This window comes from Electrophorus electricus, chromosome 16, assembly GCF_041902795.1.
Source record: "Electrophorus electricus isolate QZ-2024a chromosome 16, ASM4190279v1, whole genome shotgun sequence".
Lineage (NCBI taxonomy): Eukaryota > Metazoa > Chordata > Actinopteri > Gymnotiformes > Gymnotidae > Electrophorus > Electrophorus electricus.
This window is the reverse complement of record NC_137512.1, coordinates 21497501-21515000: the sequence shown is the minus strand read 5'-3', so window position 1 is coordinate 21515000 and position 17500 is coordinate 21497501. Positions and strand designations below refer to the sequence as shown.

At 44.3% G+C, this 17500-nt stretch overlaps 2 protein-coding genes across 7 annotated transcripts in view; both read left to right on the top strand.

Moving 5' to 3' along the window:
* rnf145a (ring finger protein 145a) overlaps positions 1-1216 on the top strand; it is a 16209-nt gene extending 14993 nt beyond the window's left edge. For both annotated transcript variants that reach the window (XM_027022566.3, XM_081699179.1), the window contains one exon: positions 1-1216. This exon is cut by the window's left edge and continues 597 nt beyond it. The gene's annotated coding sequence lies outside the window, so the exon portion shown is untranslated.
* Positions 1217-4714: 3498 nt separating this feature from the next.
* Positions 4715-17500, top strand: part of ebf1a (EBF transcription factor 1a) — a 105101-nt gene continuing 92315 nt past the window's right edge. For all 5 annotated transcript variants that reach the window (XR_014117467.1, XM_081698682.1, XM_035532294.2 and 2 more), the window contains exons 1-5: positions 4715-5492; positions 6352-6508; positions 7464-7527; positions 8744-8799; positions 15103-15176. Coding sequence is in view for 4 of the 5 variants with exons in the window: in XM_081698682.1 (XP_081554808.1) it covers positions 5359-5492; positions 6352-6508; positions 7464-7527; positions 8744-8799; positions 15103-15176 (485 nt within the window). In the remaining variant the exon portion in view is untranslated. The remainder of the gene's footprint in view (positions 5493-6351; positions 6509-7463; positions 7528-8743; positions 8800-15102; positions 15177-17500) is intronic.

The window sequence follows — 17500 nt, the reverse complement described above, 5'->3', positions numbered from 1 at the left end:
TCACGTGAATGCTTTACCTGGACAAGGGAACATTTAACTCCATATGCCTGTTAAGTTCAACCTGCAAACCTCCATGATGTCAGGCTCTCCCTCACCCCAGGACTGCAAGATTTAAAGGTCTAGACCAGTCTAGATCCACCTGAATCATTTGACCTTTGAAGACAGCACTTGGAGGCACTGTAAGCACCCAGCACGTATTTGTGGTAGCCAGATTTTTCTCCCAGTTATTAATACTTTTTTTTGTTTTCTTATATGCATATGCCACTGCATTTGCACTAATGTAACATAAAGCAATGCTCCAAAGTTGTCTTGTCAGGTACCAAATATTTTGGTGTGTATGCATTGAAACAAGTCATAGATACTAATTATAGCTGTGTACAAACGTCTGTGTAAAAAGGTTTTGATATGCAGAACTACAGTATTATGCAGCACCAGGCATTGTGTGAAGTGGCCTTAAGCTTGTATGAACACTTTAGTGACCTCTAGTGGTAGGAGTGAGAATAGCTGACAGCCATGGATTTGAACTGGTGCCAGTAGATGAACGAAGTCCCTCTCTTCAGTATTATTTGGCATTTATTGCATTTGTAAGCATGAATACATTTAACAATGTATGAACAAACTTGGCAAATGCCTATCTTTATTTATTTGTTTTGCAACTTAATGAATTTTCTCATTGTTCCTTACGGGAGAGATGCTTGGCTTAGTGGAAACATAATTTTTACATTTACTGTTGGGGTGATTTTTTAAACGAATGTTTTCAGTATATTTTGCCATTTGAATCTAACTTTGACTGAGAATGGAAAGTCTGATCATTGCAGCATTCTAGTTTTATTCTCTTGTTCACTATTTTACTACATGAACATGTGAAATGATGACTGAGAAAGCTGACTACTGTTTGAACCACAGCTGAGCTCAGTAAACGTTGCCTGAAGTTTGATATAACTAGAACTGAATGTCAGAATAAATCAAAACCTACTGTATGAACTCATTTTCTTCAACAGCGATTTTAAATGCTTGTAAAAAGGTCTTATTTCTTTTAGAAAGATGTTTTCAAAATGTAACAGGTCCTAGCAGACATTTAACCCACATGTGAAATGAATTGAGCAGATTCTCTCTATCTTACACGCACACGCGCACACACACACACACACACACACACAGACACACACACACAGACACACACACACACACACACACACACACACACACACACACACAGACATGCACACACCTTCTACACCTTAGTGGTGAGGTAATGTCAGACTGTAGAAACCATCAAAACCATCTAATGGAGAGAAGCAGACAGGATATATGCACTCATTTCCTGATATGACCAGTCACCATTTTTCAAACGGCAAGGAATCTCTCTCTCTCTCTCTCTCTCTCGTTGTCTCTCTCTCTTTCTCTGTGTGTGTCTGTATGTTTGTATTTCTGCCATCTTTAAACATTTTATTTTAAGAAGTCAACAGAGGAATGTACAAAAGTATCAAACATGCACCTGATAATGAATTATGATATTTAATATTTGCATAGCATTTCCTCAGAATCCACTGACTGATTGCTTACAGAATCTCCATGGTTTTCCTCATGCAGCACTCGAGTAAGGAAATGTGTGTGTGTGTGTGTGTGTGTGTGTGTGTGTGTGCGTGCGTGCTGGGCAGCAGGAGCAGGGAGAGCACATAGCAGGTCTTCCTGTGTGATTGCTTGAAGTCCCTTTAGTGTGAGGGGCAGGGAAAAAGAATGGAGGAAGCATTAGCAAATCAAAGCGCATTCCCCCGTCACCCTGCTCCATCCACATGATCAAGGGTAGCCTTGAACTCTGACCTCTGTAAAAAAAAGAAAGTAAAAATATGTGAAGGAGACCAACAAAGCCATCTCTCAGTCTGGCTAGGACAGATATTCCCGACGTCTGTTTTTTTTCTCACGGAAACAGCATATAAATTATGTTGTCCTCACAGTCTGAGGTCTTCTCTGGGGGGGTTCCTCCCCCCCCCTTCTTTCTTTCTTTCTCTCTCTCTGTCTCTCTCTCTCTCTCTCTCTCTCTCTCTGTCTCTCTCTCTCTCTCTCTCTCTCTCTCTCTCTCTGTCTCTCTCTCTCTCTCTGTCTCTCTCTCTCTCTGTCTCTCTCTCTGTCTCTCTCTCTGTCTCTCTCTCTCTCTTTAGCAGTCAGAAAACAGAATACTTGCTGTGTTCTTGTGTTTCTGTATTTGCTGCATTCTGAATTTTTACAATTATGAATACAGCAATGGAGAAAAATACTTGTTAGAGTAAAGTGGTTTGTATTTAACTTCATATTGTGAATAACGTCTGCTTTCCAAAACTAGTGTTATTGTCATAACTATTAAAGAGGCTATTTCAATTAAGACCTCATCTATGATAAATCGTCTTTAACAGTGATAATGTGTCAAGATCCGTCTTACCAGAAACCGGATAATAAACAGAAACCAGAAACAGAAAACATGCCAAGTTTTACCTGCATGTTTCAGCTTAATAAACCATATTAGGTGAATTTACGTTGCCAGCAGTGGCCACAAGATGGCAATGTTGTGTTTTCAAGATGGAACACTTTTTGTTTCCCACTTGAACTTGCTTGTTCTCGGTTCGGCCAAAATGTTAGACATCTCAGATATTTTTATATGTAAACAATAGTTTGAGTAATATTCTCTATAGGCTGTAAAATACCAATTAAGTTTTTTTTGGTTTTGTTTTCGGAAACAACAAAGCCTGGTTTGAAAGCACATTGGCTTGCCAAAGGTAAAATATAGTAACTCATTTTCTACATCGGTGTAATTATAATCATCATTAATGAATGGGTAGCAGAAGTCAGACGTTTTTGTAAAATCAGACGTTTTGTAGAATCAGATGTTTGTATAAAAGGCGAGACATTCTGGGAGAACAGAGGATCCCCACGCCGACAGTTTACTCCTTGGATGCGGTTACAGCCTCGGGGCTTTCGTTGCCGCTGTCACCAGCATGCAAGCTCGTTTTAGATGCTGAGTGTGTTCCATGCTCCAAAATAATATCTGCTAGTGTTTTCTGCTTTTGTTCACTTTACGAATCATCGCTTAATTTAAATTGTTAGTTAAGTTTATGTTTGGGCTTTGGCCTGTAATATTCCGGCTCGACACATATTTATACTGCTATCTGTTGGCTAAATTATACTAAATAACGTTGCCAGATAGATAATTTGAAGAGCGGTTTTGAGACTAAAATACAAAATCTAAAATATTAGTTAATACACAATTCAGGATTTTCAAAATTATTTCTCAAGTCATTAAATAATACACACATACAGGCGCGTACACACACGCACGCGCACAAACTAAACTAAACAAATAACAAGCAAATAAACAAAAACAACATGCAGTAAAATATGTAATAAATAAATAAAAACATAAAAAACAACAAGTCTGGTCTTCCAGTGGTGTGAGTGAGTGTATGTGGTGTCAGGCAGAAGAGCATTTGACCACAGCCGACCGCTACAGTTAGTGAGAGCAATTATATAGCTTAGACTCAAGAGATGTCATATAGACTTAAAAACTGGAACTAACAGTGTTTCATCACCATATTCTATGCAGTAAACACACACACACACACACACACACACACATACACACACACACACACACACAGAGAGAGAGAGAGAGAGAGAGAGAGAGAGAGAGAGAGATTCTTCATTCTGTAAAACATTTCTTTTGGAAATAGATTATACGTTGTGCATAATTGTGACTCACGGGGAAAACTTACTCTGTAATATTGTAACGACTAGTGCTTGAGAGAAAGGTTGATTGTTGGACTAAGCAAAATCACTTGCTTTTGAACTGGTGACCAGAAATACGTTAGGGTTTTTTCAAAGCTATTTTCCCATTTTCACGAGGCAAGTGCCATATATGGTCAGTTTTTAGCAGCGCTGGAAAAAATTAACGACCTCTGTGTCCATAACTAACAGTATCTTGTAGTTTATTTTTTCCTAGGAAAAATTAAAGATGGTAAATGTTAATCGATTCACTACACACATACAATATATTTTAATAGACTCATTTTCTAACATTTACAATTATCTAGGCGTCTTTTCAAACTCGCTGTGAAATATTTTGTAGTGCTATATGTGTTATAAACATTATTTCCAACGTTATTTAGCTATAACCCGTGAACCTAAGGAGTCCTTAGTTCTTATTATCTACCTTATTTATTATCGAAGTTACTGGCTAAATCACCTTCGACTATCAGTGTAGCCAACTCTCTAATCTGCATATTTGAACTGTCCCGTCGGGAGTTTGTTCTTTGCGGGCAATCGGAACTCTGGATGAATTTATAATGCACGATGCACCGTGTTTCTTCCTGCACCTGGAGTGGATAACGGTAAGTAAGATTTCAAAGACCTGCTTTGTGCTCTTTGGCCCCACGTCGACAGCGCAGCGTGCTCCATCCGAGCCAACACGAAGTAAAGCTCTATTAGCTCGCGCGCGCGCCCTGCGCGCGCTGGCGGGCTGTTCCGCCCCTGCCGCGCAGCGCGCAGAACTTCTCGTGGCTTTTCTCTCGCAAACGCGCCGCGCGCTAAGTGGCGAGGGCGGGCCGCGACACGCAATCAGGCTGCGCGCTCCGCGGTTGGGTGGCCAGCTAACGGGGAGTGCGGGCTCGCCTGGGTTTGGGGGGTGTGGGGCGGCCCTACGCGCACACAGGCACTCCCTCTTCCCTTCGGGGGGTTTAGTTTGCTTGTGTTTAGTTCCCAGAGATAGTCAAATCCGGATTCCTTTGGGAAAGAACACAAATCACTCCCGTTTGAACAAGGGAGAGCAACGAGGGATCTGCCGCCGCGAGGGTCCACCTCTCTTTCTTGATTTCATATTGCTCGTTCATTTAGATCTGATCATAGAATAAGCTTTGTGTGTGTGTGGGAGAAAGCGAAAAGAAAGACAAATAAAGCAAAAGCCAGCCTTCGGATGATGACATCTGATCTAGCCGACCGCAAAGGCTGTTTTGATCCTATTGTTTCTTAACGTGACATTAGAGGGGTTTTTCTTGACAAGCTGCGCTCTCTTGACAGAAGAGTCCAACGTCTGATAGCACGCGCCTCTCTGCGCTCCGCTGGTCGTCGCGCGGTGCTCCCAAACCTGGATGCTGACACCTTGCGTCTCTTATGACACGTTAAGATTTTTTTTTTTTTTTTTTTTTTTTTTTTTTTGCTTTTCTGTTTCACAGAGGAAGCGGCATTAGAGTGAAACGCAGAGACACCTGCCCACCCGTAGACCTCTAAGCTATCTTCTTCTTCTTCTTTTTTTTTTTTTTTGCACCGAGCGATCGAAAGGAGAAGAGACTTAAGACAAACTGTAAGAGTGTCAGGAAGAAGTCCGTTTTCATGTTTGGCATTCAGGAGAGCATTCAAAGGAGTGGGAGTAGCATGAAAGAGGAGCCTGTCGGCGCTGGGATGAACGCTGTCCGAACATGGATGCAGGGTGCCGGGGTACTGGATGCGAACACAGCCGCTCAGAGGTAAGACGGAGGCAGCATCCAGCTCACCACGTTACCTTATAGTAACCCAGACAGATACTTCTCATCCTATCATCCAAAGAGGACGTAAAAGTGGCGTGTATACTTGTTTAGCACCTTAAACCTTAATCGGGCGTCTTTCTTAAAATTCTGGTGAGAAATCTTAAAATCAAGTAGATTTAGTGTTGCGATCAACCAAATGTTTGTCGCGTTTCTCTCGATGTTTCGAAATATAATAGAGTTAAATTGTTTAATTATAACATATTTAAATTAAAACGAGAACCCCAGAGAGATAACCCACCCAAGTTGTGTTTAAAACTGAAATTAACATTTCAGCAACCATCCAAATGAGTGTATTTAAAATACGTGTTTTGCGTGATCTACCGTACGTGGTTAGATGTAAACCCAGGACAAGTCTTCGTTTTACATTCTTCTTTCTGAAACATGAGCATAACCACTTGCGTAATTACTTTTTTATTAATTAAAAAATCTTAAATTAGGATGACTATATATATCGTTGCAAAATACAATAGAGCACACGCAAATATTTATTTACAGATCAAGCACACCTACAGCTTCCACACAGCTATAAATATTGAGTACTTATTACTGTTATGACTCGAGATTTTTTGGAAATTTGTATGCATTATTAATGCATTTGAACATATTATTCTAAAAATATAATACACAAAACACTGTTTTGCATAAGTGTTATGCAACTCAAAAGCTTAAAATATGTGTTTTACGGTAAAATTGTGAATTTATAGGCCTACATTTGATATCGATTTCTCCTACAGTTTTCAAACAGGCTGTGCTGTATCGCCTCATGCGCCTCTGCTCTCCTTCTCTCGTTTCCATGTAGCGGTGTAGGTCTTGCCCGGGCGCACTTCGAGAAGCAGCCCCCTTCGAATCTACGGAAATCCAATTTCTTCCATTTCGTTTTGGCTCTGTACGACAGACAAGGACAGCCCGTGGAAATCGAAAGAACGTCTTTTGTTGGATTTGTGGAAAAGGAAAAGGCAAGTAACATTTGTAGGCCTGGCGCTTTGGCAAGCTTTCAAGATCATTTGGATTCTTTATTTATTTTTGATGAGTAATTTGAAATGGGGTTGGGGGGGATACATCAAAATAGACGACATAAAACAATTAGTTTATACTGCACCCACTTCAAACGCGCTACGTGTCCACAGACAGTGTTGTAAAGCGGCCTTTCCTCCAGTTGGTTTTGTGCTCCCCTTTACTGGAGGTTTGCTGTCAGAGCTGTAATTTGATTCTTTTTGCCATATTAATGATTTATTAGCCAAGCGCAAAGTAGCTTTCATCAAAGCTGTTTTAGCTGTTTTTCACACACCGCTTAGCGTTCTTTAAATTTCACCAAGTTTCTCTGCATGGAAAAAAGTCAGTGAAGGAGAGTTGTTTCGGCGGAAGGTTAAAGTTTAATATGATCAATTCTCTTTTTAATTATGATCACTGGCGAAGTATTTCCTCAATTAATGCGCACGAAAAACGTGTACTTATGTAATTATACTTTTATACCGCTATTAGCCAGTATAGACCCACCCTGGTTAACTGCAATGATTAAAAGCTTTTAGAAAAATAAATGTTCATAGGTGGTCAAAGGTTTATTTTATTAGGCTGTATCAGTTTCTTCATTTGAATGCCTTTCCATGTACACCTACGTTTTGCCTTTGCTTGTTATCAGACTGAGCAATGCAGACGTGACACACAATAATTAGTAAGAGGTGACAATCAATAATTAGTCTACACTGCAATATCGCTTTAGCAAAAAAAAATTGTTTATTTACTTGAATACAGCTGGGAGTTGCCTTGATTTAGTCTGTCATATGTCGTGCGTCCACGAATTTAACTTTGGCCTCCCGTTATTCCACATGGGAATTGTCCCGTGTGCGGCCGCGCTGGGCCCGAGGAAGGCGGGGACTGAAGTTTTGCTAATGTGTACATTTATTTTTCTAGGAACCTACCGGGGAAAAGACAAATAATGGGATACATTACAGATTGCAGCTTCTCTACAGCAACGGTAAGCCTCCACACATTCATTTAAACGCGGTTTATCTTTGCAAGAAAAAATCCCTGGGGAATCTATCTACAAGCACCTCCTCAGCCAAAAAGACACATAACTGATCATAAATACATCACGCTGCGGAATTATTATTGTGATATTTTTTATTAGTAGTACAATTATTATTATTATTATTATTATTATTATTATTATTATTATTATTATTATTATTATTATTTTATTTATTTGTGGAGGTAGTGATAAATTCATGGTTTCAAAATGTGACGTTTACAATAGTTTTTGTATCATCTTTTGCACAAAGTTTTGTACAAACTATTATTATTATTGTTGTGGTTATTGTTGTCGCTGTAGTAATAATAATAATAATAATAATAATAATAATAATAATAATAATAATAATAATAATAATAATTATAATTATCATTATTATTATTATTGTAATTCCGTAAACACGCCCTTTACGTAACCTAATTATCGAACAGCAAACACATATTAACTCAAATACGCTGTCTCGGATCATTAAAAATAACACTGATTAAAACAAACGTATTAGGTGTCATAGGCGTTCAGTTTAAATGCGACATCAATAAATATGTCCGGTTTAGATCTGCCCTGACAATGATGTGCCTCGCTCTACATGAGGAAGATGATGACCTAACCTTTTATTATTTTTGCTGTTTCCTAATGCAATCAGATGCATCAAACATTTCACGTTTTATTGCGCTCACTTGTGACGTTTTGTGTTTAGTGGGTTATAAATGCGAATCCTGCGATTTCTAAACATATTTCCTGTTTGTCATGAATTTGAAATAGTACACAAATTACTTGGCTGAATTAACTTCACTTACAAAATAAAATGAAGTGTCCCAGTTTGGTTTTTGTTTCGTAACGGTGCGCTGTTACCTCCCCACAGCTGTCATTTGTTTTTTGTTTGCAAAAAACATAGAAATTGAAAGAAAATTTCACTCAGCCGATTAAAGGCATTTTGATATGTATAGCATATGTATCTAAGTGGATTAAAAGGTACTTGTTGTCATGTAGCGGTCTTAATTTTGTTCTTCTGAAACTGGATAAATTACTGTAGCATTATATACTAACATAGTGACTTCTACTAGGTGTTCTGTCAGTAGCAGAACACACCTGGAACACATCTGGTTAACTGTATTTGTGAGTTCTTGATTTTAGTCAGTAATTTCAATGTTCTTTACTACAGGCATAAGGACAGAACAAGATTTCTACGTACGTTTGATTGACTCCATGACTAAACAGGTAAGGCCTTATACTGAAAGTACATATCAATAATAATTTAACAATAATAATGATATTAATAATACTAATAATATAAATCACACTGTACTGCCAGAGCAGGACATATCATACTTATTTGTGTGTGTGTGTGTGTGTGTGTGTGTGTGCGCGTGTGTGTTTGTGTGTGTGTTTCTTAAGGGTGTGCTATGTATGTTGCCTTCACCCTACTGAGTTTGGAGTTATGTTGTACGGTGTGCTTTGGGTCATGTGGAGCTAATATCTAAATATGACACTGAGCCCTTGATAAAGTGTTTAAGATGACTGGTGTTTTCGTTATGTTTGTATGAGTGTGTATAGCACTCTGTAAAAGGCAACATGTGTGAGCTTTGTATACCTGTTTGTATGTGTACAGTTGGATTTATTCAGGAAGTGGTCATATGGCAGGAAGTGTAGTAGCACTGTTAGGGTTTTTGTTGTTGTTGTTGTTGTTGTTGCATGGATTCTCCTTGTTTTCCATATTCCCTACCATGAAATGCACACAGAGTTCCAGTGGAGCATCATTTGAATTGCATACGTGCCTCTGTCTCTGTCGCCCAATCTGCAACATCTTTGTGTGTGTTAAAATGCGTGTCCTACTGGAAACTGGAGCAGCCAGGAAAGTGAGTCCTGAAACCGCCAGCAGCTGAGCGTGTTTCCCAGCATGCTCGGCCTGGAGGGCTTCTCCCTCAGTTTTCCATCTGATCGCTGTGGCACTCTCTGTGATAGGTTGCCTACCCTTCTTGTTGGTTTCCGTGTTGTGGTTTATTCCAGCCTGGAAGCCCATCTGGAAGGATTCAACTTTTCATGCGTGTTACTGAAGTTTTGGAATGTGAACGCATTATTAGAACAAAGCTTGAATTATCGTTATATCGTTATATTAAGTGAAATAAAGGACTTTGTCATGTAATGACAATGTGACAACAATCCCCTTTACTAAACGACGAATTCAAATCCCTTTCTTCTACGCAGTGGAGAGTAGGTGTTACGTGACTGGTGGCACAGGATGAAGTGTGTAGAGATGGCAGGAAATTAGTAGGTGATGGCGCTCAGCGTCACAGGCCTGTGACACTGTAGCAGTGAAGCCACCCAAGCACATAACGTATCACATGCTGTCATGATGCCAGCAAGCTGCACTCGCGCGCGCCTGAAAGGAGAATCAGTGCGGGCCCTCTCTCTTCCAGCTGCCAAACAGCGCTGCAGTCGCTGCTCTCGCAAACCTTAGTGACGCTTGTTTATTTGCCCCGTTACCACGCCGTCCTTGATTACAAGCAAATCACTACGTATGCGTGTTACTTAAATGCACTAAACTGCGTATGCAAACCGCAATAGAGGGCTTGCACGCTGCTTCAGCGAGTCATAATAGAAGGGTTTGCCCATGTAGTCATTTAGCTGTGTCAGGGTCACAGGCACAAGTCCATAGTTTTCCTCCGCTGTGTGAAGCGCACGCACATGACTCTGCTGTTTGTGTGTGTGTGTGTGTGTGAGTGTGTGTGTGTGTGTGTGTGTGTGTGTGTGTGTGTGTGTGTGTGTGTGTGTGTGTGTGAGATGGAGCTGTTGCTGCAGAAAGCTGTTTGGGTGGTGTGTAGTCAGGCAGGTTTATAAAGGTGTAGGGTGGTGTGTAGTCAGGCAGGTTTATAAAGGTGTGGGGTGGTGTGTAGTCAGGCAGGTTTATAAAGGTGTGGGGTGGTGTGCTGGACGAGTAAACGCGGGGGCCGGAGGACAGCCCATCACTCGGGTTTTCAGAGCCGTGCCTCGATAAAAAGCCGTTTATCTCGCCAGCGTCGCCCCCCCCCCCCCCCCAAACACACACACACAAGCGCATATTTCAGCGGTTGATTTACAGGCTATTTCTGTGAACCACAGCAAAGGCCACTGCAATACCTGTTAATGATGTGGTGAGCAGTGAAAAAGAGAAAGAGGGAGTGGGAGTGAGAGAGAGAGAGTGGGAGAGAGAGGGAGAGAGAGAGAGAGACAGAGAGAGAGAGAGAGGGAGGGAGTTCGGGTAGTTTGGCACCCAAGTAGACACGCTGGCATAATATAGTAGTACTCTGCTCTCCCTGAGTCGTGAAGGCTCAAATCCCCCAGGTCCCTTTGCAACAAAGAGCCTTTCACTACATTTCCCACTATTCCTTTCACTGAGTTGAACCCCATCAACTCCACATATTTCCATACAATACCATTTTTACTCCGCCCCCCAAAGCATAGTTGGTGACGGAGCCATTTAGTCGTCCCCATCGGCGCGAAGAGCGGACGTGCTTTGGGTTATTGAGCAGTACGTCTTTAAGATGGTTTCACCAAGCTCTCTCCAAACCCGGTGAGGGTCTGGCCCGGTCCAGGTTGCTGAGCTCTCACGACGTGTTTAAGATTCCCCATTAAGAGCTCATAACTCAGCACAGAAGGCCTACAGAAGCTCAGGGCCTCGCAGGCTGGCTGCGTCCCAGCGGTGCCCTGTTCCTACAGAGCAGGTTTATGGAGTTGCTCAACACACACTTCTCATTAGCAGTGGGTGAGTCCACACTCCTGAGAGCTCACCTCCTGGCAGCAGAGGGAATGTGTGGGACTGTGTATGAAAGTGGGGAACAGGCAATATAAGAAAGAGTGATGTGAAAGCTGTGATTGAGGGAAGCATTGGGGCAGAAGGGTGATATGAGCACAAGAATGTGCATGATACAAGTACATGTTAAAAACCCGATAAAGACTTGGCCCTATACATCATGCCTTATACTGGCTGCCAGACACACTCTCTCAGTGAGCTGGTAGAGGAGAAGAGAGTGGGAGCTATGTGTCAGGATGGCAAACCATATCTATGATCAGTGCCTCAGTCTGCGACATATCTGATAAAGGCAGTGCAAAAGAGGCCCCTCTCTCTCTTTCTCTCTCTCTCTCTCTCTCTCTCTCTTTCTCTGTCTGTGCCTCTCTGTCTCTTTTTCTCACTCTCACTGCTGAGCAACAGCTGAGCCACAGAACAAAGACAAATCACGCACAGACACACACGCGCGCGCGCGCGCGCACAGAGTTACGCACCGCGCCTGACACGCTCGCCGGTGACACTAACAAAGAGGGAAATGTGTTCTCATGTATTTAGAGTGGATTGTTTACATGCTTCAGATGCAGTTGTCACTTCAAGGCGGCGGCGGCAGGTCGCGAAACGAGCTGTGAGCTGCCGTTCGAGCCCGATGAAATATGTATTAAAAGCTGTGCCGGGGCCTAATGAAAGGTTGACAGCAGCTTCGGCGAGGACGCACTCTGCATGTCTCATGCTTTTGCTAGCCTTCCTTAAGGAGGGCTTTGTTCACATGGCTGGGAGCAGGAGCTGGCAGGTATACTCCAACTCCCCTGTTGCTTGTTGAACGTACGTGTGTGCGTGTGTGTGCGAGCGAGTGTGCGCGTGGGTGAGTGTGTGATTGTTCAGAGCCCGGCCAGATGCAGAACCTTCATGGAGCGTGTGTGGGGGAGGAAGTTAAAAGTGCCCTCTCTCGACAGAAACGTCCGCGAGATTTACGGCTCCCGCTCTTCCTCAGTCACGGCGTCGCGTTGCCGTGTTCCCAGTCATTAGGGGACAGGGGATTCACAGGCATGCTGCCGTCGTGATTGGACACCACAAACGCTCGCCAAGAGTCAACACATCGCGACAAAGTGACACAAATCTCCTGTATTAGACGTTTCCTGCAATCAGGAGCCGTTTGGAGCTACTGAAGATGTCAGATAGCATATGAATGCCCCCCTCTGTGCATGCTCTGTGGCCACCTAATGCCACTCATATGCAAATATTTACACCCTTGCACTTATGGGTCTCTGAACAACGGTAATTTATGCTACTTTATAACATAGAGAAAAGGTGTGTGTGTCTTTGTGTGTGTTGTTGGCTTATTTCTGTGCCTTTCCTCTTTTTAGCCAAAGTTAATGCAAAACAGAAAAACAAAGGAACTAAATCACTTTGATGCTCCTTTAGGCTTTTAGGCTTGTGCTGCAACACTCTTCCCAAGTTTGGCTGTATCGTGATGAGCTATCCCTGGAGGAGGGGTTAGGGCTGAGTGGCGCGCCCGTCCGTGGAGCACCCTGCACACTTTTGCCCCACACAGAAGGTTACACAGCCATTGTTTCGGTGGCCCAAGTTGGACCTACAAGGAAAAATTGACAAACTATTTTGGGAGCTGTGTCCAGCATTAGAGCAGTTCTGTGCTTGGTAGTGTTATTCACTGCCTGGGAAATGTAGTACTTGATAAATGGCAGTCCTTACATATGAAACTAATGCATGGTGGGGTAGAGGACATTTCGGTGTGGCCTGCCCTGTGCGCTCTCTCTCTCTCTCTCTCTCTCTCTCTCTCTCTCTCTCTCTCTCTCTCTCTCTCTCTCTCTCTCTATTCCTCTCTCACTATCCATCTCTTTCTCTCTCTCTCTCTCTCTCTCTCTCTCTAACTCTCCCTCCCTCTTTCTCTTTCTCCCTCTCTCTTTCTCTCTATCCCTTTCTCTCTCTTTCCTCTCTCCTCTCTCTCTCTCTCTCTCTCTCTCTCTCTCTCTCTCCCTCTCTCTATTGCACCCCCCCCCCCAACTCTCTAACCCCTCCCCTTTCTGAGAGCCTGGGGGTTGGAGCTCTGGGCTCAGACAGTGATGCATGCTAGCACACTTTTAGAGGACCTTGACCCTCATTTCCGCAATGGGAAACCAAACAAACACATGTTCTTGATCACCAGTGTCCTCCAATCACAGCAATGACACATGGAAAAAATTCACAAATGAACGAAGCTCCTTTTGATAGATTAAAAAAAAAATTTGTGGGCCGTTTTGTTTTCAAACAAGTGTTTTGTGGGCAACTGAAAAAAGCTTGTGCACTTGTGATTGGAACTATTTTGTGTTAATGGCTGTCAGTTTGTTTCTGTGTGTGTACGTGAGTGTGTGAGTGTGTGTGTATGCGGAATAGTGGTGATGGGCTGCACTGTGTAGGTGTGTGAGTGTGTGTGTGGACTGGGGTAAGTGATTCACAGCTTTGGGAGACGTGTTGTGTGGAATGGGTGGGTGGAAATAAGCTGAGGTTTTTTGGATGAACTGTTGACTTGGCCAGATGGCTTGCTATGCTCCAGTCTGGCAGCCCAACTGCTCACCACATGCACTTTCACACACACACACACACACACACACACACACACACACACACACACACACACACACACACACACATGCACGCACGTATGCACGCTCGCACGCACGCACTTACATGCATGTGCTGACTCACAAACACACACACCCCAGCATTTCCCCATGCAATTTGCATTAACCCATCTCTCAATGAATGATTTCATTCAATGAAATTCCAAATATTCACTGTATATGTTCTCAACCTAATCAATCTAATCAGTATTATAAAGGCACAATAAAAGTCCTGCCCCTCCTCCCCACAGATATGAAGCAGGACATCGAGAGCAGGGTGCGGTACACAAACATTCTCGCCCCGAAATGGAACAACATACTTTATGTGGCAATATTATTAGACAACATTCCAGGGTATTTTCCTGTCAAGTTGACTCTCGTCCCAAATGCCTCCGCAGGGTGTCCGCCGTGCCATTGTGGGGCAGCAGTGTGCACAGTGTCAAGCACTTTTGACCTTCCAAGCTTGGTTTTCATTAGACTTCATGACAATGGCATAATGGGATAATAACATTGCTAGGGACTTGCTTGGTGTCCAGGTGACTGTGAACTCATACAGGCTTTACAGGTTTCAGGTACCAGGGGTACAACAGAGAGGCAGGAGGGGTTTCACTACGTGAAGGCCGAAATGCGTGGGCTCACTCACGCTGGCCTGCCCCGAGGCCCCGGCCGGGGTAAAGTGGGCATTAAATGGGCCACTCGCAGCCTGGCAGTGCCAGCAGTGGACCGCCCTGCATATCCTTGCATACCCCAGACCTACCCACAGTGCACTGGGCCGCCGTCATCGTTTGGCTGGCTGTTCTGTGATTTCACGCTCACTGTTAAGGGGGGGCGAGGGGGTGGGCTAGAAGCTCTGGAGAGCTCTGGATTGCTCACATGACACGTGGTCATTTGGTGAGTGCCCCCTGCCTGACAGAATGGGGCTCACACCGAGCCCAGCGTGCGAGAGTGTGTGTGGGTGTGAGAACCAGAAAGAGAGCGTGGAGAGGTGTGGTCTTCTGCACACTGGGACGGGTTGCGCCGTGTTGTGGTTTTCCGCGGAGCTGGTGCCATTGTGTGTCCAGCTCTGTGTGTAAAGCTGCCTGCCCGGCGGTTGGGGTCAAGCCACAATTATTTTCCCTTTCTTTTTTCTCTCTCCAGCCTATCATTTATGAGGGTCAAGACAAGAATCCGGAGATGTGCCGAGTGCTATTGACACACGAGATCATGTGCAGGTGAGACACGCACACACCCAGGAAAGAACCCAGAGACACACCCGCACTCACACTTGAAGACATGCGCTCTCTTTCTTTAGCACTCCCCCCCATGGCTGTTGCACAATCGGGCTCTTGAACTGAAGTGGCCGCTCTCGGGCCACCACTGGGCCAGCTGCCTGCCTGGGCTTTGCTTTGGCCGGCCTCCTCTGCTTACACGCGTTCTCTCTCTCTCTCTCTCTCTCTCTCTTTCTCTCTCTCTCTGCTCAATGGGGGAAGGCCAGAGCGCCAGCAAAACCGCAGGAAGTTGAAATGCCGCATCCCTCTCACATGCAGGACTTTAACTCACGCCCATTAGAAACAGGAGTGGCTCATTTAGGCCGACGTGCTCAAGGTTGAGAGCGTATGCATTTATTTAGCAATAGCATCAAGTATACAACACAACGTGAGCCGTCTCATTATATGTTGCGAGTTTATTTGTCCCCATTGACGAGACAAGTCATATGAATTTGTCTCCTTTCCCGAGAGACTGAATATTTTGAGGATGACTTGAGCCTCAACTACACTATCATACTAGACATATTCTGATCATTTATCACGATCCCGAACGAATCCAGATAAAGTTGTAGCGGTCTGTTTCCTATCAGCTTCTCCTCCCAGACAGCATTCAGAAGTTCCTCTTCATCAAAGACACAGCTCCGTCTGCGAAGATGCCAAAATGCCAGCCACCACTTCTAATTTTGGAGGCTGTTGTGTTAGCATTCCACTGATGAGCATGCTTATGTTTGTGGGAAACAACACACACGCGCGCCGCGCGCACGCACAGAGTAAAAAAAAGTACAGATATTGTGAGTCACCTCTAGGATGAGAAATGGGGAGAGCAGGCATGAGGAATGGAGAGAGAGAGGATGTACCTTAGAACAGGCAATTCTGCAGCATCTCTCTCTCTCTCTCTCTCTCTCTCTCCCTCTCTCTCTTTCTCTCTCTCTTTCCCTCTCTCTTTGCCTTGCTCCCTCATTTTACCTCTCCCCCTCTCTATCCAGGTCATCCAATTCCTGCTCTGGGAGGTGAGAGCCAGAGAGAAAGCCGCACACCTTTAATTAAAATCAAAAGATGAATTCCTTGCGCTTAAAACTGGGTTGGGGAGATGGGCGCTCATCTATTTTGGGTTGAAGTGGCGAGCATTTGAACAGTTTTTCTCCTAAAAATATCCCACTGATGCTTGGTTAATTAGGACAAGGAAAAACTCATTACTCAATAAGATTCTTCTTGTTATCCCTCTGTTAATGAATGCAGTCTGCTTGGAGGTTTGACAATGAAATATGTGCGAGCAGGCAGGAGTCTTCTCTCTCTCCTTCTGTCTTTCTCTGTCTCTCTCTTTATCTCTCTTTATCCTTCTTTCTATTTCACGCGTGCGCTTAACTGTATGTCCGTACGCACGCCCACCCGCTTCAGTGCGGCGTGCCGTTATCGCTTTCTCTCTCTTTGCACCAGAGAGGAATATTGACACAGGCGCAAAGTGCCACCCGCTCCTTCAAAGGGCCTCTGAGCAGGCTTTGATCAGACACCTTCGGATAACGCGGCGTGCGTCTGAGGCACGTAGCTTCCCTCACAGGCTCGGGTGCACGAGGTCCGGTGAGCATGTGTTGGAGGCGCTCACGAACCAGACCTTCGCATTTGTCTCTATTGGGTTCCACTCCAAAGATCGTCTCAAAAGAAGCCAAAAAATGAAGAGAGACAGTTGTAGGATGACAAAACGTGTAAACAGCCTCCTCCTCTGCCTACTCTCCCTCTCCCTCTCCGCACATCCCTTTCTCCCTCACTCCGTCTGTTGCCGAACTCCTCTGCTGAGCCTGCAAAGCGTTAGAGGTGCAATTACCAGTCTGCGATTAGGCTCTTCTTCATTAATCAGGGCTGTTAATTGCCGCACGCGATTGCCATTAGCCATATGGCGCCGCGCGGGGGCCCGCCTGCACGCGGGACGCATCCCTGCTCCACGTCACTCCCGGGCGAAGCCAGAGACAATCGCTCACAAGCAGCGGTGCCGTCTTTCCGACCGAGCCACCTTAACGGACGTTCCGGGAATCTGCAGGCCAGTCGATCGGCATCGGGTCGGGCCGGGTGTAGGTGGCTCTGAGCAGCGCCGGTTTGGGCGGAGGGCGCTTAAAAACGAGGCTGGTTGTTTGTTTTCGGTTTGTTTTTTTTAGGAGGCTGTTGCAGAGTTATTGTGGAGGGGTTTTTTTTTGGGGGGGGGGGGGGTAGATCTGCGAGTTTCGGGCTGGCTCAGGCTTAATGGCGTCGGCGAGGGCCACATCCGGGTAATTACGTGGCGCAATTTAGATTTA